We start from the raw sequence: 21,441 nt of genomic DNA, 5'->3' as shown, positions 1-21,441 counted from the left end.
ACGTAAACAAGGCGTATTATGCCTCGTTTTACGTCTGAAAATAGGGCTACAATATGTCGGCAAACATCTGCCCATTCATTTGAATGGGTTTGCCGACGTATTGTGCAGACGACCTGTCATTTACGCGTCGTCGTTTGACAGCTGTGAAACGACGACGCGTAAAAATACAGCCTCGTCAAAAGAAGTGCAGGGCACTTCTTTCAGACGTAATTTGAGCCGTACTTCATTGAACTCAATGAAGAGCAGCTCAAAATTTACGGCTGTCAGAGAAGCCTCGCAAAATGCGAGGAGGAGGAATTACGGCTGAAACGAGGCAGCTGTTTTCTCCTGAAAACATTCTGTCATTTCAGACGTAAATGCCTGCTATCGTGTGAACATACCCTAAAGGCTTTCCACCTGGAATTATTTCACCAAAAATCTGATCACTATGGCAGAATGAGCTACACTGTCCCTGAGGCCAGATTCACACATGGCAGATTTTGTGCAAAACAAGGGGTGGATACAAAAAAAGAAAATCTTTACTTCATGTTTTGACTCTCTTTAGGATTCACTTCTGGTTTTTAATTCAGAAAAACAAAAAACACATCATAAACGGCATCAGAAACCAACAAAAGCACTGCAGCTGTTATATAGTGTGTCGCCAGCAACCAGTCATGACTTGTAACATAGACTGACAAAGTACTGAAAGCAGGGAAGAGAAGATGCAGCTTGTTATCAATTCGATATTTCTAAGCATAAATCTTTGAGAAAAAAATGTAAGCAGAAGCATTCATGCAGAAATATCTATGACTGGAACTTGCTGATACTGTTATTTAATTTTGAAAGTGTATTTTCAATATAAAATCTATAATAGCCTCATCATTTCGGAGCCTCCAGCACCCCTGCGGCCTATTTTAAACTTTCACCCTGACAGCGGAGATAAACCCTTATAAAGTCAGGGTTTATCACAAGGATATGCCATAATTTTATGATCGATAGTGGTCCAACCTCTGTGACCCCCACAATCCTGAGAAAAAAGGTCACCGCATTTATTTAGCGTCGCTTTCCCTTTTAATTTTTCCCAGCACAGTGGCGCCTTTGGTCACCCGGCTGTGCAGGGAACTGCAGCCGACCTCATTCATTTGAATAAGGCAATGCTGGGCTGTTCCCTGCACAGCAGATGACAGGGCGCCGCTGTGCAGGGAAAACAGTGAATGTTGCCTTCATTCTCAGGACCACTGGGGGTTCCAAAGGTCGGACCCCCACTGATTAGTAAGTGATAGCATCCTGGCGATATGCCAAAACTTTATAAACGGTGATACCCTTTAGGTGTTCACTGTATTGCACTATTATTTATGAAGGCAATGAATTGTAGCATTATGTGGTGCTGTTTATTCATTTTATTTGGAAGTGGTATTAATTCTGCACTGTGTGGCACTATTATCTGAGCGGTATTAAAGCAGTATTTCCCATTTCTCTCCCTTCAAAAGAGTAAAACGGAAATAATTGTGTTCAATTGTTACAGTTCATTCAGAAAAAAAAAATCACATAATAAAGAGTCTTATCTTTCAGACCACTGCAAAATACATATATTTTTTTGTTATTATGAGCTATGGTCATATTTCTAATGTGCATCAGCTATGGTTCTACAGATCGATTACATTTTTTTTTGATCATTTCTTTACTTTTCCAGATGAATAATTAGAAATTGAAGGTGATTTTACATGGGAACTGAATCCCCATAGAGGGATTATTGTGAACTTGAAGACAATGATCACAAGTTGATCGACAATGTTTCATTTTGTGGGTCCATAGTCGGCTTCCCATCATCAGTGACTTTAGAGGAGCGCTGCAATGAAAAAAAAAAGTTTAAAGTGTTTTAGGTTATTATGCTGCCAAATGTATTCCTACGTGCAATAAGTATAAAAATAGAAAACACATAGCTTACTTGTAATAATAATAAAAACACAAGTAATAGTCAAAAGCAAAAACATGCAAAAAAACATTGAGAAAAAAGAAATAAAACAAAAACTAAGGCCATTGTGCTTACAATGTTCACTTCAGGACTTCACTTGCATGTCTGATCATGGCTAAAGTTTATCATGCGTCAGGATCCCATACACCATAGTCACCTTATGATGCTTGTTTTTCTACTGTTCGTGTTTTAATATAGCTCTATCCATAAGTCTCCAAAGGTTCTGTTCAGGGTTGTACCACTGTGTGTATTTAACCCCTCAATGACCGCCGATAAGCCTTTTCACGGCGGTCATTAGTGGGCTTTATTCTGATGCAATAGCCTTTTTTACAGCGCTGCATCAGAATAAATAAACAGAGCAGGGAGTCATTAAATCTCCCTGCTCTCCGCTACCAGAGGTAGTGGAGGGCTGGGGGCATCCCTACTCGAACAGGTGACATCGATATTAGTATCGATCTCACCTGATTGACCCCTCAGATGCGGTGCTCAATAGCGAGCGCCGCATCTGAGTGGTTTTGGAGAGAGGGAGGGAGCTCCCGCTCATCCCACTGACACCCGGCGATAAGATCGCTGAGTGTCTGTGTCTCTGACGGCAGCCAGGGGCCTAATAAAGAACCCCAGGTCTGCCTGTAGTGAATGCCTGCTAGGTCATGCCAGAGGCATGGCCTAGCAGATGCCTGTCCATTTTACGCGGACAGGCAAAAGTATTGCAGTGTATTATAAATGCGATCGGAGTATCGCAGATTAAAGTCCCTTAGTGGGACTAGTAAAAAAGTAAAAAAAAAAGTTTAATAAAGTTAATAAAAAAAAATGTGAAAAAAAAAAATTTAAAACCCATTTTTTCCCTTTACAAAATGCTTTACTATTAAAAAACAAAATAAAGTAAAAAAGTTACACATATTTGGTATCGCCGCATCCGTAACAACCCCGACTATAAAGCTGTTACATTATTTAAGCCGCAAAGTAAAATTAAAAACAATGGAAAAATAGCTGTTTTCTGTGAATCCTGACTTTAAAAACATGTGATAAAAAGTGATCAAAAAGTCGCATCTACTCCAAAATGGTACCAATAAAATCTACAACTTGTCCCAAAAAAAACAAGACCTTATGCAGCTATGTCGACGCAAAAATAAAAAAGTTATAGCTCTTGGAATGCGACGATGGAAAAACTATAAAAATTGCTGTCATTAGGGCCCAGAATGCAAGCAGGGGGAAGGGGTTAAAAGGGGACACTAGAGCTACACTTTGTTGTCGAGTGAGATGTCTACTGTAGAAATAACGGAGAGGCATTTTGCAAAAAAAAAATGTTGGCCGCTTTTTCTTTTATCTTAGTGTGTCTATTCCGTCCATACCCATAAAATGTGATCATTGAGAGGTCAGGTCCAAAGTTGTGGGGGCTAAGTTTTGTATCCAGCTTTGCATTTTGTATCCCTTAGCAACTAAAAGTGAGGTGTTTTTTAACAATACAAGAGCTCAACTAAATATGACATTTTTTTGGAAAAAAAATGCGCAATGTACAGAAGAAAAATCAGGTTGTCAAAGGTTGTGTTTTATCCTATTAACAACTCTTAAAAAATATATATATTAAAAAACCAACATGTAGAAATCCTACAAAAATACAATTGAGAGTTGGCTATTGGCAATCCATGTGCAGCGTGTTATAGAAAAGGAGGAGCTGAGCAGATTGAAAAATAGTTTTGTGGGAAAATATTTAGTATAACTTGTAATTTATTAATTTAAGTTCCTGCTCATTCTGGGCTTGGGAGTCCATACATACAGTAGCATGTGACAGAAAATATTATAAATAGGGATGAACAAACCATCTTACCACTTTAGATTCCTAAAAAAAATGTGGTTCAGCATTAGTCAAAGGCAAAGCATTTTAGTTTCGCAGGCCGTGAATTGCAAATAACATCAGCCAATCGGCCTTCTGCAAGTTCATGGAGATGGCTGAGCCAAGGTAGAATATCCCCTCAAGTCACTATTTCTCTAAAAGAACCTGTTATTTAAAGAAAGACCTGAGACAGCCTCAGCCACTGATAGCCTTGGCAAACAGCCAGACAATGTAGTATTACTTATACATGGACAGCTGGAGTCCGTCAGACCAGGTGCCGCTCTTACATAGGGTCACTCCGTTCTGGCTTATAGAGGGGGTTCCAAACAGGGGACCCCTCCCTGTGATGCCCATATGCCCTATTAGGTTAAATAGACAGGAGTTCTCTTCACGGTTTTCCTTCATTGACATATATTTGTGTATTGTGGTGTGTAAATAAAATCAAATAGAAAATAGCTTATTAATGAAGAAATGAATTGATAGTATATAGTAGGAGATTGCATTGATATGTGTTTTACAGGTATCAGAAGACTAAACATTCAGTGTTCTGTATGTGGTAGAACACTGCTGACATCTACAGGCCATTCTAGGCACAACAGTTACAACTTCGTTTTCAGAAAACTAGTACAAAGGAAACTTTAAAGGGGTTTTCCGAGTTAAAACTTTTATGTGACGGTGATTTTAACCTCTGATTGTGATTACATTTGTAATGCACTTATTGTATCAAAATTGGCCCCGTTTCCCGATGCTGCCATGGGGCACGACTGGTGACGTCACTCTCTTTGCCCCCTCTGTTTATGTGACGTATACCTATCACGTGGTCAAACTGTTAAAAGTATCTGCCTTGTAGACGGCATGACACTAATGACGTGCCGTGTATGAGCTGTTCTGTTATATAGCCAGGAACGCGCATGCACGGTCACTGATGTTCTCTCGCTTGTCCGCTTGTCAAGTGAGAGAACAGCAGGGACCGCATAGAAATCTCATGTACATGCTGCACTGTTTTTCAGTATGGAAATTGACCTGCGTTGCCTATTTTAAAATCTGCAGCATGTCAATTTATCTTGTGTTTCCGCTTTCGAATTGTATCTGTGGAAAATCGCACCAAAACCTGCAGCATGAAAACGCACCAATAAACAAAATAAAATGTAAAAAATACACCGAAAAATGCGCGATTAGGTGCGGTATGAGCTGTGGTTTTTATTAGTACCAATTTTTAGTACATGCGACTTTTTTATCCCTTTTTATTAAAAAATTTTCACCGCTATTTTGACAAAAAAAAACAGTGATTCTTTTTCTTTATATTTTTTTTCTTTTTACGGCGTTCACCATGCACATTAAATAATGCTATATTGTAATAGTTCAGACTTTTACAGACGCAGCTATACCAATTTTGTTTATTTATTTTTATTTTTTGTATTACTACAGAAGAAAAATGTGGACTTTTAACTTTAAATTTTTCACAATTTTTTTTCACTACTAAAAACTTTATTTCACTTTTTTTTTATGCAATCTATTAGTTCCCCTAGGGGACATGAAGCAGCGATTGTTGGATCGCTGGTACTATACACTGCAATACTAATGTATGCCATTTTTACTGGCTTATGTGAAGCCCTGCCACAGGCACGGCTTAACAGAGGCAGAGTGAAGGCAGTCCTGAGGCATTAGGCTCCTGAGCTGCAATGACAACCCTCGGCACCCCACGATGGCGTTAAGCTGTTAAGGGAGGGACGTCCCCCTCTCTATAATGCCTAAAATGCTGTGCTGTGCGATTGACCGCAGCATTCGAGGGGTTAAACGGCCAGGTCGTCAATGCCCGTGTCAGCTGTAATACACAGCCAACACCCGGAGCGTATGGAGTGCGCTCAGTGCGTGAGTGTGCTCCATACTTCTCCCCCTACACCTTGGTGTGCACTTACGTCAAAGTGCATTAAGGGGTTAAAAGATTATTCCCACCTTAGGCCACATTCACACAACCATAGTTTTTACTCGTAATCACAAATCCGTAATTACAGGTAATCTGCAGACCCATTCATTTCTATAGGCCACGGACACCTTTCCGTATATTTACGGATGTGTGTCCAGGCCGTAGAAATGATACGCAAAATATAGAACATGTCCTATTCCTGTCCGCAATTGCGGCACAGACTCGCCTATAGAAGTTTATGAGTGCGTGCAAAATAGCAGCCGGCTACGGATGTGCATCCGTAGCGTCCGTAATTGCGGATGCGTTGCTATGCGACGAGAGGGGATTCCCCAAGAAAATTGCGACCTTTTCAAGGGGTTGTATGACATCATTTGTAGCCTCCCTTTTTTCCGGATCTGTAAATACAGATGCATTACGGACCGTATTTGCAGACAGTGTGCCAGGTATGTGGATGACTTGCTGGTGACTGTGGATCTGTATTTGCGAACAGTAAATAAACACTCCAGTAGTCTGCATGATCCAGAGCTGGGACCAGGATCTGTCAGACATTTATGGCATATCCCATGGATATACCATAAATGTCTACGGTGGGAATAAACTTTTAAGCTGGTGCTACCCTAGTTTTTTCAGCATGGCCGTTCCAATTATCAAGCAGATTGGTCACCTGTGTAAGGGCAGCATTTTCCAGGGATAGGTTACCCTACTATTTTTGACCTACATGAAAAAAAAAGGTGCCGTTTTTGCTAATACAGCCCAACAATAAAATACAGCGGATTCCTAGTTACGAGATGAGGTGTTACGGCATACAGTATCCTGTGAATATGCCATATATGTTTACGATGGGAGTACCCCTTTAGTGGAAGTGAATAAGAATAAACCTTGTATTATGTAATTGCCTTAGGTCCTGTTTACATCAGTGTCGGGCTTCATGGTTTCCGTTAGGGTATGTTCACACGGCCTATTTACGGACGTAATTCGGGCATTTTTGCCCCGAATTACGTCCGAAAATAGCGCCTCAATAGCGCTGACAAACATCTGCCCATTGAAAGCAATGGGCAGACGTTTGTCTGTTCACACGCGGCGTATATTTACGCGCCGCTGTCAAATGACGGCGCGTAAATAGACGCCCGCGTCAAAGAAGTGACCTGTCACTTCTTTGGCTGTAATTGGAGCCGTTATTCATTGACTCCAATGAATAGCAGCGCCAATTACGTCCGTAATTGACGCGGCGTTCAAGCGCCTGCACATGCCGTTACGGCTGAAATTACGGGGATGTTTTCAGGCTGAAACATCCCCGTAATTTCATCCGTTACGGACGCTGCCGTGTGAACATACCCTGAGACCTTTCCGTCCGGGGAACAGATGAATGGAATCCAAACGGAAACCATAGCTTCCACTTGCATTACCATTGATTTCAATGGAAATGCTTCCGTTGCAAATGGTTTCCGTTTGTTTCCATTCCGTAAGGTTTCCGTTTTTTTGATGAAATATATCTAGGACATTACAAAGTTTATAAGTTTAGCAGCAATTTCTCACAATTTCTCTCATCATTTTATGGACCAGTTCAGTTCTGAAGTGGCTTTGAGGGGCCTATATTTTAGAAACTCCCTTAAATCACCCCATTTTAAAGGCTACACCCCTCAAAGTATTTAAAACAGCATTTAGAAAGTTTCTTAACCCTTTAGGCGTTTTACAGGAATGAAGGCAAAGTGAAGGTGAAATTTAAAAATTGTATTTTTTTTGCAGATATAAAATTTTTATATATATGTATCTGTACAGTGACGTAGTTATAGGGGTCGCTAGGGTCACAGTGGCGACCGGGCCCCCAAGCTTGTAGTGACGTCATCGCGCCTGTCTACGCTGAGTTACTCACAGCACAGACCAGAGAAGAAGGATTCCCCACCCATCGTGAGAACGGGGATAGGTAAGTAATTATGTTATTATTTTTCTATTAGGTACGTACAAATGGGGGCATTATACTGGGTATGGGAGAGGGGCTCATATGGTAGCTGTTGAGGGGGCATTATACTGTATAGGACAGCAAAGGCGGGCATTATACTGTATGGGGGCATTGTACTGTATGAGACAGCTGTATGAGACATAACCTCTATGGGGGGCATTATACTGCATGGGACAGCTATGGGGGGCATTATACTGTATTGAGGCATTATACTGTACGGGACAGCTATGGGGGCTTTATACTGTATGGGACAGCTATGGTGGGCATTATACTGTATGGGACAGCTATTTTGGGCATTATACTGTATGGGACAGCTATGGTGGGCATTATACTGTGTGGGGCATTATACTGTATGGGACAGCTATGGGGGCATTATACTGTATGCGGAGTGTTATACTGTATGTGGCATCTATGGGGGGCATTATACTGTATGGGACATTATAGTGCATGGGGCAGCTCTGGGGGCATTATACTGTATTGGACATTATAGTGCATGGGGCAGCTGTGGGGGCATTATACTGTATGGGGGGCATTATACTGCATGGGACAGCTATGGGAACATTATACTGTATGGGGGGCATTATACTGCATGGGACAGCTATGGGAACATTATACTGTATGGAGGCATTATACTGTATGGGACAGCTATGGGGGCATTATACTGTATGGGGGCATTATGCTGTATGCGGCAGCTATGGGGGGCATTATGCTGTGTGGGGCATTATACTGTATGGGACAGCTATGGTGGGCATTATACTGTATGGAACAGCTATGGTGGGCATTATACTGTGTGGGGCATTATACTGTATGGGACAGCTATGGGGGCATTATACTGTATGCGGAGTGTTATACTGTATGTGGCATCTATGGGGGGCATTATACTGTATGGGACATTATAGTGCATGGGGAAGCTGTGGGGGCATTATACTGTATGGGGGACATTATACTGTATGGGGCAGATATGGGAGCATTATACTGTATGGGACATTATAGTGTATGACACAGCTATGGGGGAATTATACTGTATGTGGTAGCTATGGGGCATTATACTGTATGGGGCATTATATTGTATGGAGTGCATTATACTGTATGGGGCAGTTATGGATGGCAATATACTGTGGGGCAGCTATGGGGGGTATTATACAGTGTGAATAACAGCGATCAGTACTGATCAGGACTGTTAGCAGGGACCTAACTATAGGGAATACACAGGATTGAAAGTACCAGGACAAGTTTATACATAGGGAAACAACGATATTTCCAGACTCCTCACTGATCTCACCTTCCCCTCCCCTCGGCAGTGTAGATTGTGTGGTGCTAAATTATTATTATTTTTTTTTAACCCCCTTCTCACCTTCTGTCGTATATATATACAGCGCACTTCGGGTGGGGGAGTATGGAGAGGGCTGACGGACTGAGCCCGCTCTATAGAACGAGCATGTAAGCATGTAAGCTGTATCTTACAGCCGATGCTTCAGTGTAATGAGCAGGATCCCACTCATTTAACCCCTTAGATGCCAGGGTCAATAGCGACCGCAGCATCTAAGTGGTTAGAAACAGGGGGTTGCCTCCCTGTAGCGTTATAATGGCCCCCCGTGCCAGATGAAGGGTCTGCCATCTTTGTACTCCTATGAAGCCTTGCTTCTGGAGCTTTTAAAGGGAATCTGTTTTGAGCCATCCCCTGCTATTTATAGGAGGGGGAGGGCAATGTAACTAGCGAAATCGACATTTAATACTTCTGTTGCCATGCTCAAAAGTGACATGCTTGCCTGAGTAAAGGCTCTAGTGTCATATAGAGAGGTGTTCAGTGAGAAGAGCCTGGAGCACTTGATCATCAATGGGTCACCTCCCTGGCATTTATGATTGCGGCAAAAAGGGCAATTGAAATAATTTTAATACATGAGGCCCAGAGTTTTATCAAAGGGGAACAAAAATGGTAATCAATGGTAATGCATCTGTTGCAAATGGTTTCCGTTTGTCTCCGTTGATGGGTTACACCGACGGAAAGCTCTGACAGAACCCATCAACGGAAAGCGAACGCTGATGTGAATGCCTCAGTGAGGCAAAGATGAAGACAGCTCACAGAGATCAGGTTGCAGCTGCTGTCTCTAATAAGATATATTACAAAGTTTCTTATATTTGCTTGTACTATTGATTTGTGGGAAAATTGAAATAGCTTTTTAAGTGAAAAAAAAAATCAATTATGTTGTTAAAACCTAAACCTATGCAATAACGTCAGCCATTATACCAGGGCGGGCAATTATAGGGAGGGCACATAGGGCCTCTATCACCTAAGTACATGTTCATTTATTTGAATAGCCTTACAATGTTGTGTCTGGTTTCCAGAAGCAGAAGTCTTTAAACAGTGCGAAAGTGATATATAGAGAATACTGGATTTTACCTTTAATTTGTTTTTGGGGTTCTTCAGGTTTGTAAATAAGTAGGGGAAATGTCATAAAACAATATAAGAGCCATTACGCACCTGACAGATCCCACAGCGTTCCAGCGCAGATGCTCAGGTGCTCCCCGCGCTCTTTTTTTTTTAGTTACATAGTTAGGCCTCATGCACACTTCCATTGGCCTTCGTACGGCTGCTAACGACGGATCCATGAAACACGGACCACACACGGATGGCTTCCGTGTGCAGTCCGTTGTTTCAATGGACCAAATGAATGAAAGACTGTTCAGTCAAAAGCGGACAGGAGTAGGACCTGTCCTATTTTTGTCGGAACGGCCACACGGTTCCGTTAAAACAACGGAAATGTGCATGACTACAGAACATAGAAATTAATGTGTCAGTGTGCTAATCCTACACATTGACGTAGGCGCTAATATTTTTTCTTTCTAGGAAATTATTTAGGCCTTTTTTAAAGCCATCTACTGTCCCTGCTGTGACGGCTCCTGCGGTGACTATTCCATAGATTCACAGTTCTCACAGTAAAGAAGGCTTGTCGCCTCTGCAGAATGAACCTTTTTTTCTCCAGACGGAGGGAGCGCCCCCTTGTTTTTTGAGAGAATTTTACATAGAACAGGATTTCACCATATATCTTGTATGAGCCATTCATATATTTATACAAGTTCTGCATGGGTGCACTGTGCCTTTAAACCCACGTGAACGATGCAACCAATGACTGGCCTCAGTGGTATACAGCGATGAGGCCAGTGACTGGCTGCAGCGATCACCTGGGTTTTAGGGCACGTCATTGCGGCAGCACTGTCAACAGAGTGGCAGGGAGCACCGAAGTGGCTGAGCTGGAACACCGTGGGATATGTGAGGTGAGTAATAGCTCTTTTATTGCTTTATGGCATATTCCGAACTCAGAAAACCTGATTAATTTCGGAGCCTCTTTATTTTTTCATTTCTATTAGATTATGCTTTGTGGTAATGTTTGTTTTTAAGTGGCTTGTATATACGTGTATGATAATTTACGTATGTGATAACTTGTGATAAATTGACTAGGCGTTATCATTGGAAATGTATATTGTTCATGGGGAGTCAGCCATCTTATGTGTATGGCCAATATTAGGTGTTCTTATTGATTAAATATTCCTCATTATCAGTGGTGGATTATAATATGGGTGGTTTGGCCAGCCATACTGCCCATCATCTAATCTGCCACAACTGCGCCTTTTTTAATCTATTAAATGAATCAAGTTTTGGGAACAGCCCAGGGACTATGGTCTACTTAATCCACCATTGCTCATTACATGTAATTACTACTCACTATTGTCTTAAAGAACTGATTCACTTTGCTTTTCTTTGCGGTTCTCTTGTCTGACTCCAGGGCACCTGTATTTGGTTGGCTTATCCTGTGGGACGGATTCTGGTCTTCATATGCTGGGCCATTGGCAACGGATAAAGTTAATGCTGAAGAGAGAGAAGAAATGAATCGAAGTCTAATAATGACAAAACCATATATTAATATGTTTTCCAAATTAACCTAAAAAATATAAAACACAAAAGCTGAAATGTTGTTTCTCAAAACCTAAAAATCTATTTGCTTATTTAAAAAGGCTTTTATGGATATTCTCAAAATGAAGTGGTAACAACTTGGGCAATGGGCACAAAAAACAATGGCGGAGTTGCTATTTTTTTTTAAATTCCATGTTGGGGAATGAAAAAAACAGAAATTTCATCATTGTTTTTTGGGTTTCGTTTTCAGCGGTGTTCAACGTGCGGTAAAAATGACATGTTACCTTTATTCTGCAGGTAGTTTACAATTACAGCGATACCAATTTTTTATCGTTTTTATTATGCTTCATGACTTTTTTATACTAAAAACTTTTAAAATAATTAATTTTTGTGTCAGTACATTCTGAGAGCCCTAGCTTTTTTTTTTTTTTTTTTTTACCATCAATGATGGGAAAGCTTGTATTTGCGGGACGAGTTGTATTTTTTAATGGCAGAATTTTGGAGCACATATAACTTATTGATTAACATTTATTAACTTTTTGTGGGGGGAATAAAAAAAAAGCAATTCCGCCGTTGATTTTTCGGATTTTTATTTTTTATGCTGTCCACAGTGTGGTTTAAATAACAATCCTGATCATGGCGAGACACTTTTGCAAAACTAAATCCCTTTTTATGGATTTAAACTCTATAAAGCTGTTTTTTGTTTTTTTTTAGTCCCACTTTGGGACTTCAAGATGTGATCTTTTCGTTGCTTCTATAGTTCTTTGGTACACTTAGTAAACCTCTGAGGGAGCCTCTGTAGCCACTTATATGACGTGGTTGCCCTTGAATACTGCATCTAAGAGCTTAAGGCCCCATGCACATGACCGTATATTTCATCCGTAATTGCGGACCGTAATTAGGGTCTGTAATTACAGACACATTCATTTCTATTGCCACGGACACCTTTCAGTATTTTTACCGATGGGTGTCCGTGCTGAAAAAATGATAGAACCTGTCCTATTCTTGTCCGTAATTACGGCACAGACTCTCCCATAGAAGCCTATGGGCACTTCCGTAAATACAGACGGCTACTGATGTGCATCTGTAAACTGTCAGTATTTACAGAAGTATTGCTATGCAACATGTTGGTGACATCATTTGCAGCCTCCCCCTTTTTTTACGGATCCGTATATACTGATCAAATACGGATGCTATACGGACCATATTTACAGACACCCTTCCGTAAATACAGATGAAATGCGGAAGACTACTGTTCCGTATTTACGGACAGTATTTCCGGATAGATGAAAATACGGTCATGTGCATGGGGCCTAAATGTCCGGCATTAGGCCTCATTTACACGAGCGTAATATACGCGCGTGCGACGCGCGTGCTTTTCACGCGTGTCGTACGCACCTATATTACTCTATATAGGCGAGTGCGTTGCGTAAAACTCATGACATGTTCTATAATCGTGCGTTTTTCGCGCATCACGCACCCATTGAAGTCAATGGGTGCGTGAAAACCACGAAGGTCGCACGGAAGCACTTCCGTGCGAACTGCGTGATTCGCGCAAGAGCTGTCAAAATGAATGTAAACAGAAAAGCACCACGTGCTTTTTTGTTTACAAACATCCGAACGGAGTGTCTTAGACATGAGCGAACCGAACTTTACCGGGTTCGGCCGAACTCGTTTTGACCGAACCCGGCAGGAGACAGTCACTGTGCAGGGTGCTGAAAGAGTTAAACTGGTTCCAATATACGTGAACGTGTAAAAAAAAAAAAAGTTCTGACTTACCGATAACTCCCGGCTTCTTCCTCCAGTCTGACCTCCCGGGATGACAATTCAGTCCAAGTGACAGCTGCAGCCAATCACAAGCCAAGCACAGGCTGCAGCGGTCACATGGACTGCCGCGTCATCCAGGGAGGTGGGGCCAGATGTCAAGAGAGGCGCGTCACCAAGGACGCATCACCAAGGACACGTCACCAAGGCAACGGCCGGGAAGTTCTCGGTAAGGAGGAACCTCTTTTTTTTTAAACAGGTTACTCGATATGGTGATCGGAATGCACTGTCGAGGGTGCTGAAAGAGTTACTGCCGATCAGTTAACTCTTTCAGCACCATGGACAGTGACTGACGTCGACTAGACTCATCTCTATGATGGCGGCTGCGAGAAAATCACGCAGCCGCGCATCATACACGGATGACACACGGAGCTGTCAAGTGCCTTTTGCGCACGCAAAACGCTGCGTTTTTTGCGCGCACAAAATGCACATGCTCGTGTAAATGAGGCCTTAGATTTATCTCCATTCTTGGCTGTTGCAGCGGGATGTCGACTGTATATTACAGCCAGCACCCGCTGCTATGGCACGTGCACAGGGGACCACAATTAAGATCTAATGGTAAACCCATTTGCGCGAATGGGCTAAAAGTTTTTTGATTTTTTTAAATTAGCTAATACGTTTTTTAAATTAGATTTAAAACGACGCACTGTGTTATTCCTAATGCTAGGCCTGAAGGAGCGGCGCATGGCGCAGGAATTGTTGCTTTGTTGCTCTTTTAATCCTTGTGTCCTGCTGCAGCATCACATGGGATGAAACGTCATCCCAGGAGGCCAGCTGCACAGAGAGCAGCCGAGGGAGAAGGAACGCATCGCTACAGGAGCGCCAGGGGAGGTAAGTATGGTAATTTTTATAATACCATCTTCTGGTTTCTGCAGCGGCAAATACGACTGAAAATCTGTTTTAAATCAAACACTATTTGGTGCAGATTTCGCCCATAATTCCCTACGGAATGAGGGAAAATTCGACAGAGTGAACCTATCCTTAGAAGTCCATCTTACCCATGAGCCACTGGTTTCCTCACCTTCCCCCTGAACTATTGGTCTGAATAGTACATAAAATACTGTACAACTATTTTAATCCCCTAACAGACACATTAAAATTGTAAAAACCCTCCCAAAAATGTTGCTTTTTTTTACTGTAGATTTTAAATTTATGTCTTAACAAAATATAGAGGGGGCATGACTCAGATGGCTCCGACACTCCGCAGCGTTAATCCGCAGCGGACCCGTTTCTCCATTGCCTTCCACTTCTTTTTAGTAGGGTTCGTTTAGACGATGCGGAAAATTCCGCTGCGGAGCATAGGCTGCGGTGCGGAATTTGGTGTCCGCAGCATACAATGGATGTTGCGGACCTGTGGCGGACTGGTTGCGGACTCATTGCGGAAGTTCTCCATTGACTTCAATGGAGATTCTAAATTCCGCAATGAAGTCCGCAGATGTCATGTACATGTTATGTGTGCTGTGGAGCGTATTGTTTTTTTAACATGACATTTCCTCATTCTGGCTGGACCTATGTATTTCTAGGTCTACAGCCAGACTGAGGAAGTCAATGGGGCTTCCGTAATTACGGGTGACTACGTGTGTGCACCCATAATTACGGGTGACTACGTGTGTGCACCCGTAATTATGGGAGCGTTGCTAGGCGACGTCAGTAAATAGTCACTGTCCAGGGTGCTGAAAGAGTTAAGCGATCGGCAGTAACTGTTTCAGCACCCTGGACAGTGACTACCGATCACAATATAGAGCGAGCTGTAAAAAAAATAGAAGTCCATACTTACCGAGAACTCCCTGCTTCTTTCTCCAGTCCGGCTTCCCAGGATGACGTTTCAGTCTAAGTGACGGCTGCAGCCAATCCCAGGCTGCAGCGGTCACATGGACTGCCGCGTAATCCAGGGAGGTCGGGCTGGATGCCGAAAGAGGGACGCGTCACCAAGACAACGGCCGGTAAGTATGAAATTCTTTTACTTTCACTAGGGAAAGTGCTGTCCCTTCTCTCTATCCTGCACTGATAGAGAGAAGGGAAGCACTTTCACCTCAATACGCAACGGCCAGTCCGCATCAATTTACTGCACATTTTGGGCAGATCCGCCACAGAATCTGCAACGCAGATTCTGTGCGGCATTGATGTGGACAGTTGCGGAAGAAATACGCCATGTGGGGCCATGCCCTAAAGAGGATCTATCACCTTTCCTGACATGTCTATTTAAGCACATGCCTCTATTCCCCTTGAAATAACAATTCTGAAAAATATTTTCTTTGAACTCTGAGTTGTGCCATTCCTCTGTTATTCCTCCTATAAATGTAGGAATAAATTGACAAATGAGTGTAACCATTCCCCTTGTCAAAGGAGTGTGTTCCTACACAGTCTCACTCTGTCAGCCTCCCCCAACTGTTAACAACCAGTTGTCAATTTATTCATAAATTTCCAGGAAGTATAACAGAGGAACGACAAAATGTGGACTTATAAGAAAAGTTGCTCCAGAATTGTTATTTCATGAGTAAAACAATTATTTACTAAAACTGACAAATCAGAAGAGGCGACAGGTCCTCTTTAAGTGACATAACTCATTTTAGTAAAATTATTTCCCTCTCTGTGTTTTAGCGATCATAAAGTTTTTTTTTTTGTTCTCTTCAATGTACTGTAGCTGTGTGAGACCTTGTATTTTGTGGGACGAGTTCAAGTTGTTATGGAAGCCATTTTGGGATACATATTATGTTTTGAAGAACTTATAATAATTTTTTGGGGAAGAAATAGAAAAAAACATAAATTGTTTTTGTGTCACCGAATTCCAAGGCCCAAAGCATTTTTATTTTTCCATCAACAGGGCTCTATGAGGGCTTTTTTGGTAGGACAATTTGTAGTTTTAATTGGTAACATTTTGAGGTACATATGACTTTGGGCATGTTAACATCAGCGTCACCCTTCCGTTCATGGGTTCTACTAGACCTTTCCGTCGGAGGAACCCATGAACGGAAAGACAAATGGAAACCATAGCTTCCGTTTGCATTACCATGGATTGCAATGGTAATGCTTCCATTGCAAATGGTTTCCGTTTGTCTCCGTTCCGTAAGGTTACCGTTTTTTTAGCCGAAACAATAGCACAGTGGACTGCCCGAGCTGTGCTTGGCTTAAACTGTAAGGTCCTTTTCCTACAGCCAGAGCACAGCTTAGGAGAAACTGTTAGGAGGTTAATATGTGGAAACGCAGATAAAAATGTAAATTCTAGATATGAATTATACAATGGTAATATAGTAAATCCGCTTTTCCTTTTTCATTACAATAAAAACATCTGACAATGTGGATGTTGTGTAAAAGGGGAAAGCATTTCCCTTGACTTAGGGTGCAGTCACATGTGGCGTATTTGTTTTATATTTTTGGAGTATAAAAATACGATGAGGAATATTTTACAATGTAAGCCTATGGTTAAAATATACAGACATACAAGAAACTGATCGATCTGTCTGAGTTGCAGAATATTTTACCCATCAAACATTGTACAGTTTTCCTGCAGCATATTTTTATGCTGCAGAAATACAAGCCAAATACGCCACGTGTGACTGCACCCTATTAGAGCAGTAGTATATTCACGCAAATATTTCGCTGAAAAATGGGAAGTACCAAGGGTACCAGCATTCTCATATGATATCATGTAATATTCCTTCAGATATGATTGATCTCATGAACATGATATCACACTCTGAACTGTAAACTGAATTTGTGACCATCATTCACACAAAAAAAAGTGTTGGCCGTTACCTGGAATTGTTGGCATCGAGCGACTTGCAAAGCTCATTTGCTTGAGAACAGAAGTGCTTTGTGTTGCTGTTACATGATCTGAGAGGTTGGTGTCACTCATAAACTCTTGCTTCCTTGACAGCTGCAAAATAAACACAGATGTCAAAAACATATCACAATAATCATCTATGTATAGCATCCCATATCACATTTATTATTCAAACTTTAGATCACTCAAATTCAGGCTTTAAAACTGGAAAGAGAACTTTAAAATGCGTAAAAGAAAACAGATATTTGATGGTGCAAGACTGAAAAATCTTATGATGGATGGATCAGTTTATGTTTGAAGTATCCAAATCAAAGAGTAGAACATATGTAATATGAATAGCATATTAAAAGATTGCTGAAGGAGAGCTTGATGCTTCCTATCAGGAATAGTAAAGGAAATGCAATAGTATGAGCTACTGGTGCTGCTTCGGTGGCAGATTTACACGGGATATAAATGGGGCTGTGCTGCAGCTCCCTGCATTGTGAGTGGCTGGAAATTGCTTGCTTTCATTCCCAGGATCGGGAAGGGTTCCAGCTGTCGGATCTCCACCGATCAGAAAGTGATGGCATATCCTAGCAATATGCCATGACTTTCTGGAATGGAAAAACCCCTTTAAAGCGACTGTCCAGTCTCCAGACACTAGAGTCATTATGGGCCCCTCATATTACCAAGTACACTAATATACTATTTACTGAAGGATTGACTACTAAAAAAATATGTACCTTTCATTCCCCTGTAGTTCTTCTTTCCTCTCCCAGCTTCAGAATGGAATGCGTGGACAGACACTGGTGAGTGACGTCCAATGGGGGATTAACATATGGGCGGTTCGGGCGGCCGCCCAGGGCCCGAGGCTCCCAGGGGGTCCATGGTCTCCCGAACCACACATAATCTTATTAAACTATGCAGCGCTCTAGCGCTACTAACTGCCGCTGTGGACCGCGCTGGTCTCGCTTCCAACTTTACCTGCATCCGCAGGACACAGATTCAATTGGGTTGAATGCTGGAGCCTCGCTCCAGCATTCACTTTGCCGTGAGCGGCTCGGCGCAGGCAGGCGCGATATAGTGACGTCATCGCGCCTGTCTGCACCGAGTCACTCATGGGACAGTGCAGAGGAGGAGAAGCATCCCCCACCCGTCGTGGGAACGGGGATAGGTAAGTAATTATGTAATTTTTTTATTAGGTACGTACATATGGTGGCATTATACTGTATAGGACAGCTAAGGGGAACATTATACTGTGCAGAGGCAGCTATGCGGGCATTATACTGTATAGGACAGCTAAGGGGAACATTATACTGTGTAGAGGCAGCTATGGCGGCATTATACTCTATAGGACAGCTAAAGGGAACATTATACTGTGTAAAAGCAACTATGGGGGCATTATACTGTATAGGACAGCTAAATGGAACATTATACTGTGTAGAGGCAGCTATGGAGGGCATTATACTGTGTAGCGGCAGCTAAGGGGAACATTATACTTTGTAAAAGCAGCTATGGAGGGCATTATACTGTGTAGGACAGCTAAGGGGAAAATTATACTGTGCAGAGTTAGCTATGGAGGGCATTATACTGTATGGAGCAGCTATGGGTGGCAATATACTGTGGGGGCAGCTATGGGGGACATTATACTGAGAAATTACAAGAGCTGCAGGTACAAGGGGGGAGGCGCTGTGTAGAACTATATACAATGGGGGTGGTGCTATGTGGCACTATATACAAGGGGGGATTGCTGTATAGCACTATATACAAGGGGGGAGCACTCTGTATCACTATATCTAAGGGGGATTGCTGTGTAGCACCACATACAAGAGGGGAGGGCTATGTGACGCTTTTTACAGTGGGGGAGGTCTGTGTAGCGCTATTTACAGGGGTCTGTGTGTAGCGCTATCTACAGGGGGCTGTATGTGGCTCTATCTACAGGGGTCTGTGTGTAGCGCTATCTACAGGGGGTTGTGTGTGGTGATATCTACAGGGGCTGTGTGTATGTGGTGCTTTACTCTACTGTGTTTGACACAATTATATTCAGGGGCACAGTCTATGGTGCTATAATATTTAGGGACCCAGCGTTTGGTACTATTTTATTCAGGGGCGCAGTGTTTGGTGCTATTATATTTAGGGGCACAGTGTGTGGCACCATGATAATATTATCTTTGTTTATAGGTGTGGAAATGTTGGAAAAGTGAGGAGCCAAAGACATCTGAGTGGCAAATTATGCAGAAATGGGACATGGCCGGGAAAAGCCGTCATGAAGTCTGGACCGGATGGAGAAGAAAAGAGGAAAACAACTATGTTGTCACCTGTGAGTCACTAGATTTATAGACAATTTGTCATCTCTCTTGACATGTTTATTATAGGAAATCCTTGTATTTCACAAAAAGTCTTTGTGCAGTCCAGGACTGATAGACAAATAAGTGTCACTATTCCCCTTGTCAGGAGAATATGTCCCTACACGGTGCGATACTGTAAGCGATGGTTGGAGACTGTCAGTATGTGGGGACACAGCCTTATAACAAGAGGAGTAGTAACACCTATTTGTTAATGTCTGGACAAAAAGTAAGTGTTTTCAATAGTTACAGGGCGGCGGTGGAGAAGGGGGGCCCAAGTTTGGGTAACAGCCCAGGGCCTATGGTCTACTTAATCTGCCACTGGTGACGTCACTAGACGTACATGCTTGCTCCATTCTCATACACTGTGCTGATGACGTCTGTACGCCTGCAGTCTACAACTACTGCTCACCCCATATTGCCAATATCACAATCCTAAGGAAAATAGGATGCCAGGGCTAAATATAGCTATTCAGCCCTGACACCATAACTAAGGTGATGGTCCCACCTGGCAGTTTCTTTAAGAAATCAACGGGGCACAGGTATTTCTGAAAGCAGTGTCAAAACATAAACAAATTAAGGCTGCTTTCACATGAGCATATTTGTCATCAGTATTCCATACATAATACGGAGCTGATGTTAATATAAAAGTCTATTAAATGGGCATATAAAATACGCAAGTTTTTTTTAAAAACAAAGTATGCATTACTTTCCTCCATTTTGCCTATAGAAGTCTGTGGAAAGTAATTAAAATATGGATGCATCCATATGTAATGCATCCATATTTTATCAGTGCTACATCAGTATATCATGAGTATTTCATCTGTTTTTTAAGGTGGCTGTTATATGTACTTAAAGGGAATGTGTCGCTCGAAAAAAAATTTTTTTAAGTTAAACTGTTAGTATATAAATGATTACACATTGTTTTTTCACAAGTCAGGAAATATTATAAATTAGATTCTAATTTATAACATTTCCATGTCACTAGAGGGAGCAATTCCCAAAATTGCAGCATTGGCATGTGGTAAAGCAAACTCATTGCTTTATGCTGAAAAATTGGAGAAGACACAGTCGCTTTAGTGTACGTCAACAACCCCCCCTCCTTTATCCTGGCTAGTGCCAGGAGAAAGGAGGGGGTTGAATATTCAAACCTCCTACACTGTGTGCCGCCATTTTTTGAGCAAATGCACAGTGTAGGAGGATTAGATACAGTGGTAATCACACAGTATAACACGAACATACACAAACATAACTTACCTGCCCCTGCTGCCGCCGCTGCCTCCTCTCCTAGTCCTTGCATCTGAACATATGGACGGAAGCCGCGGCTGGAAGTAGTCTTCTTACTGTCCGGCCGCGGCTTCCGGTCCACATGAAAATGGCGCCGGATGTCGTTCGGCCGAAGACCTTCCTATTGGACTTTGTGGGAGAAGCGCATGCGCCGTTCCCACACAGACGGCGTACCCTATAGTAAATAGAACGGCTCCCATTCACATTCACTATGGGGATGTATGTGCCGTATTCCATCTCTGTATGTGTCGTTAATCGACACATACAGAGATGAAAAAAAAATGTCAGCCCCCATAGAGAAGTAAAAGAATAAAAAAATAAAAAAGTAAAACACAAAAACACAAATAAATAAAATTTATTTTAATAACATACTAAAAGCAAAAACATAAAAAAATAATTCCGTGACACCTTCCCTTTAAATTTCCTGCCTAGAAGACACCCCCATCAGTATTACTGATGAGTAAGGTCTCCTTTACATTTGTGTGTGAAAATACAAATCAAATAAGTATGCGCAATTAGTTTTTTTTTTACAATTTCTTCTGTTTTTGTTCTGTATTGTCTTCCGAGCGGTCTGTTTTTTTTATCCATATTTGTTCTGTTTTTTGTAAAATGATTAAAGGGGTTGTCCACAACT

General features: G+C 42.0%; 1 protein-coding gene across 1 annotated transcript in view; it reads right to left on the bottom strand.

The window, feature by feature from the left end:
* Positions 1–268: 268 nt before the first annotated feature.
* DOCK2 (dedicator of cytokinesis 2) overlaps positions 269–21,441 on the bottom strand; it is a 963,684-nt gene continuing 942,511 nt past the window's right edge. The window contains exons 50-52 of the mRNA XM_075859372.1: positions 17,169–17,289; positions 11,401–11,543; positions 269–1,828 (exon numbers count right to left, since the gene is read on the bottom strand). Coding sequence (XP_075715487.1) covers positions 1,754–1,828; positions 11,401–11,543; positions 17,169–17,289 — 339 coding nt within the window. The 3' untranslated portion in view covers positions 269–1,753. The remainder of the gene's footprint in view (positions 1,829–11,400; positions 11,544–17,168; positions 17,290–21,441) is intronic.

The sequence above is a fragment of the Rhinoderma darwinii genome, chromosome 3 (genome assembly GCF_050947455.1).
Source record: "Rhinoderma darwinii isolate aRhiDar2 chromosome 3, aRhiDar2.hap1, whole genome shotgun sequence".
NCBI classification, from domain to species: domain Eukaryota; kingdom Metazoa; phylum Chordata; class Amphibia; order Anura; family Rhinodermatidae; genus Rhinoderma; species Rhinoderma darwinii.
The sequence above is the reverse complement of the archived record's forward strand: the minus strand, read 5'-3'. Positions and strand labels throughout refer to the sequence as shown.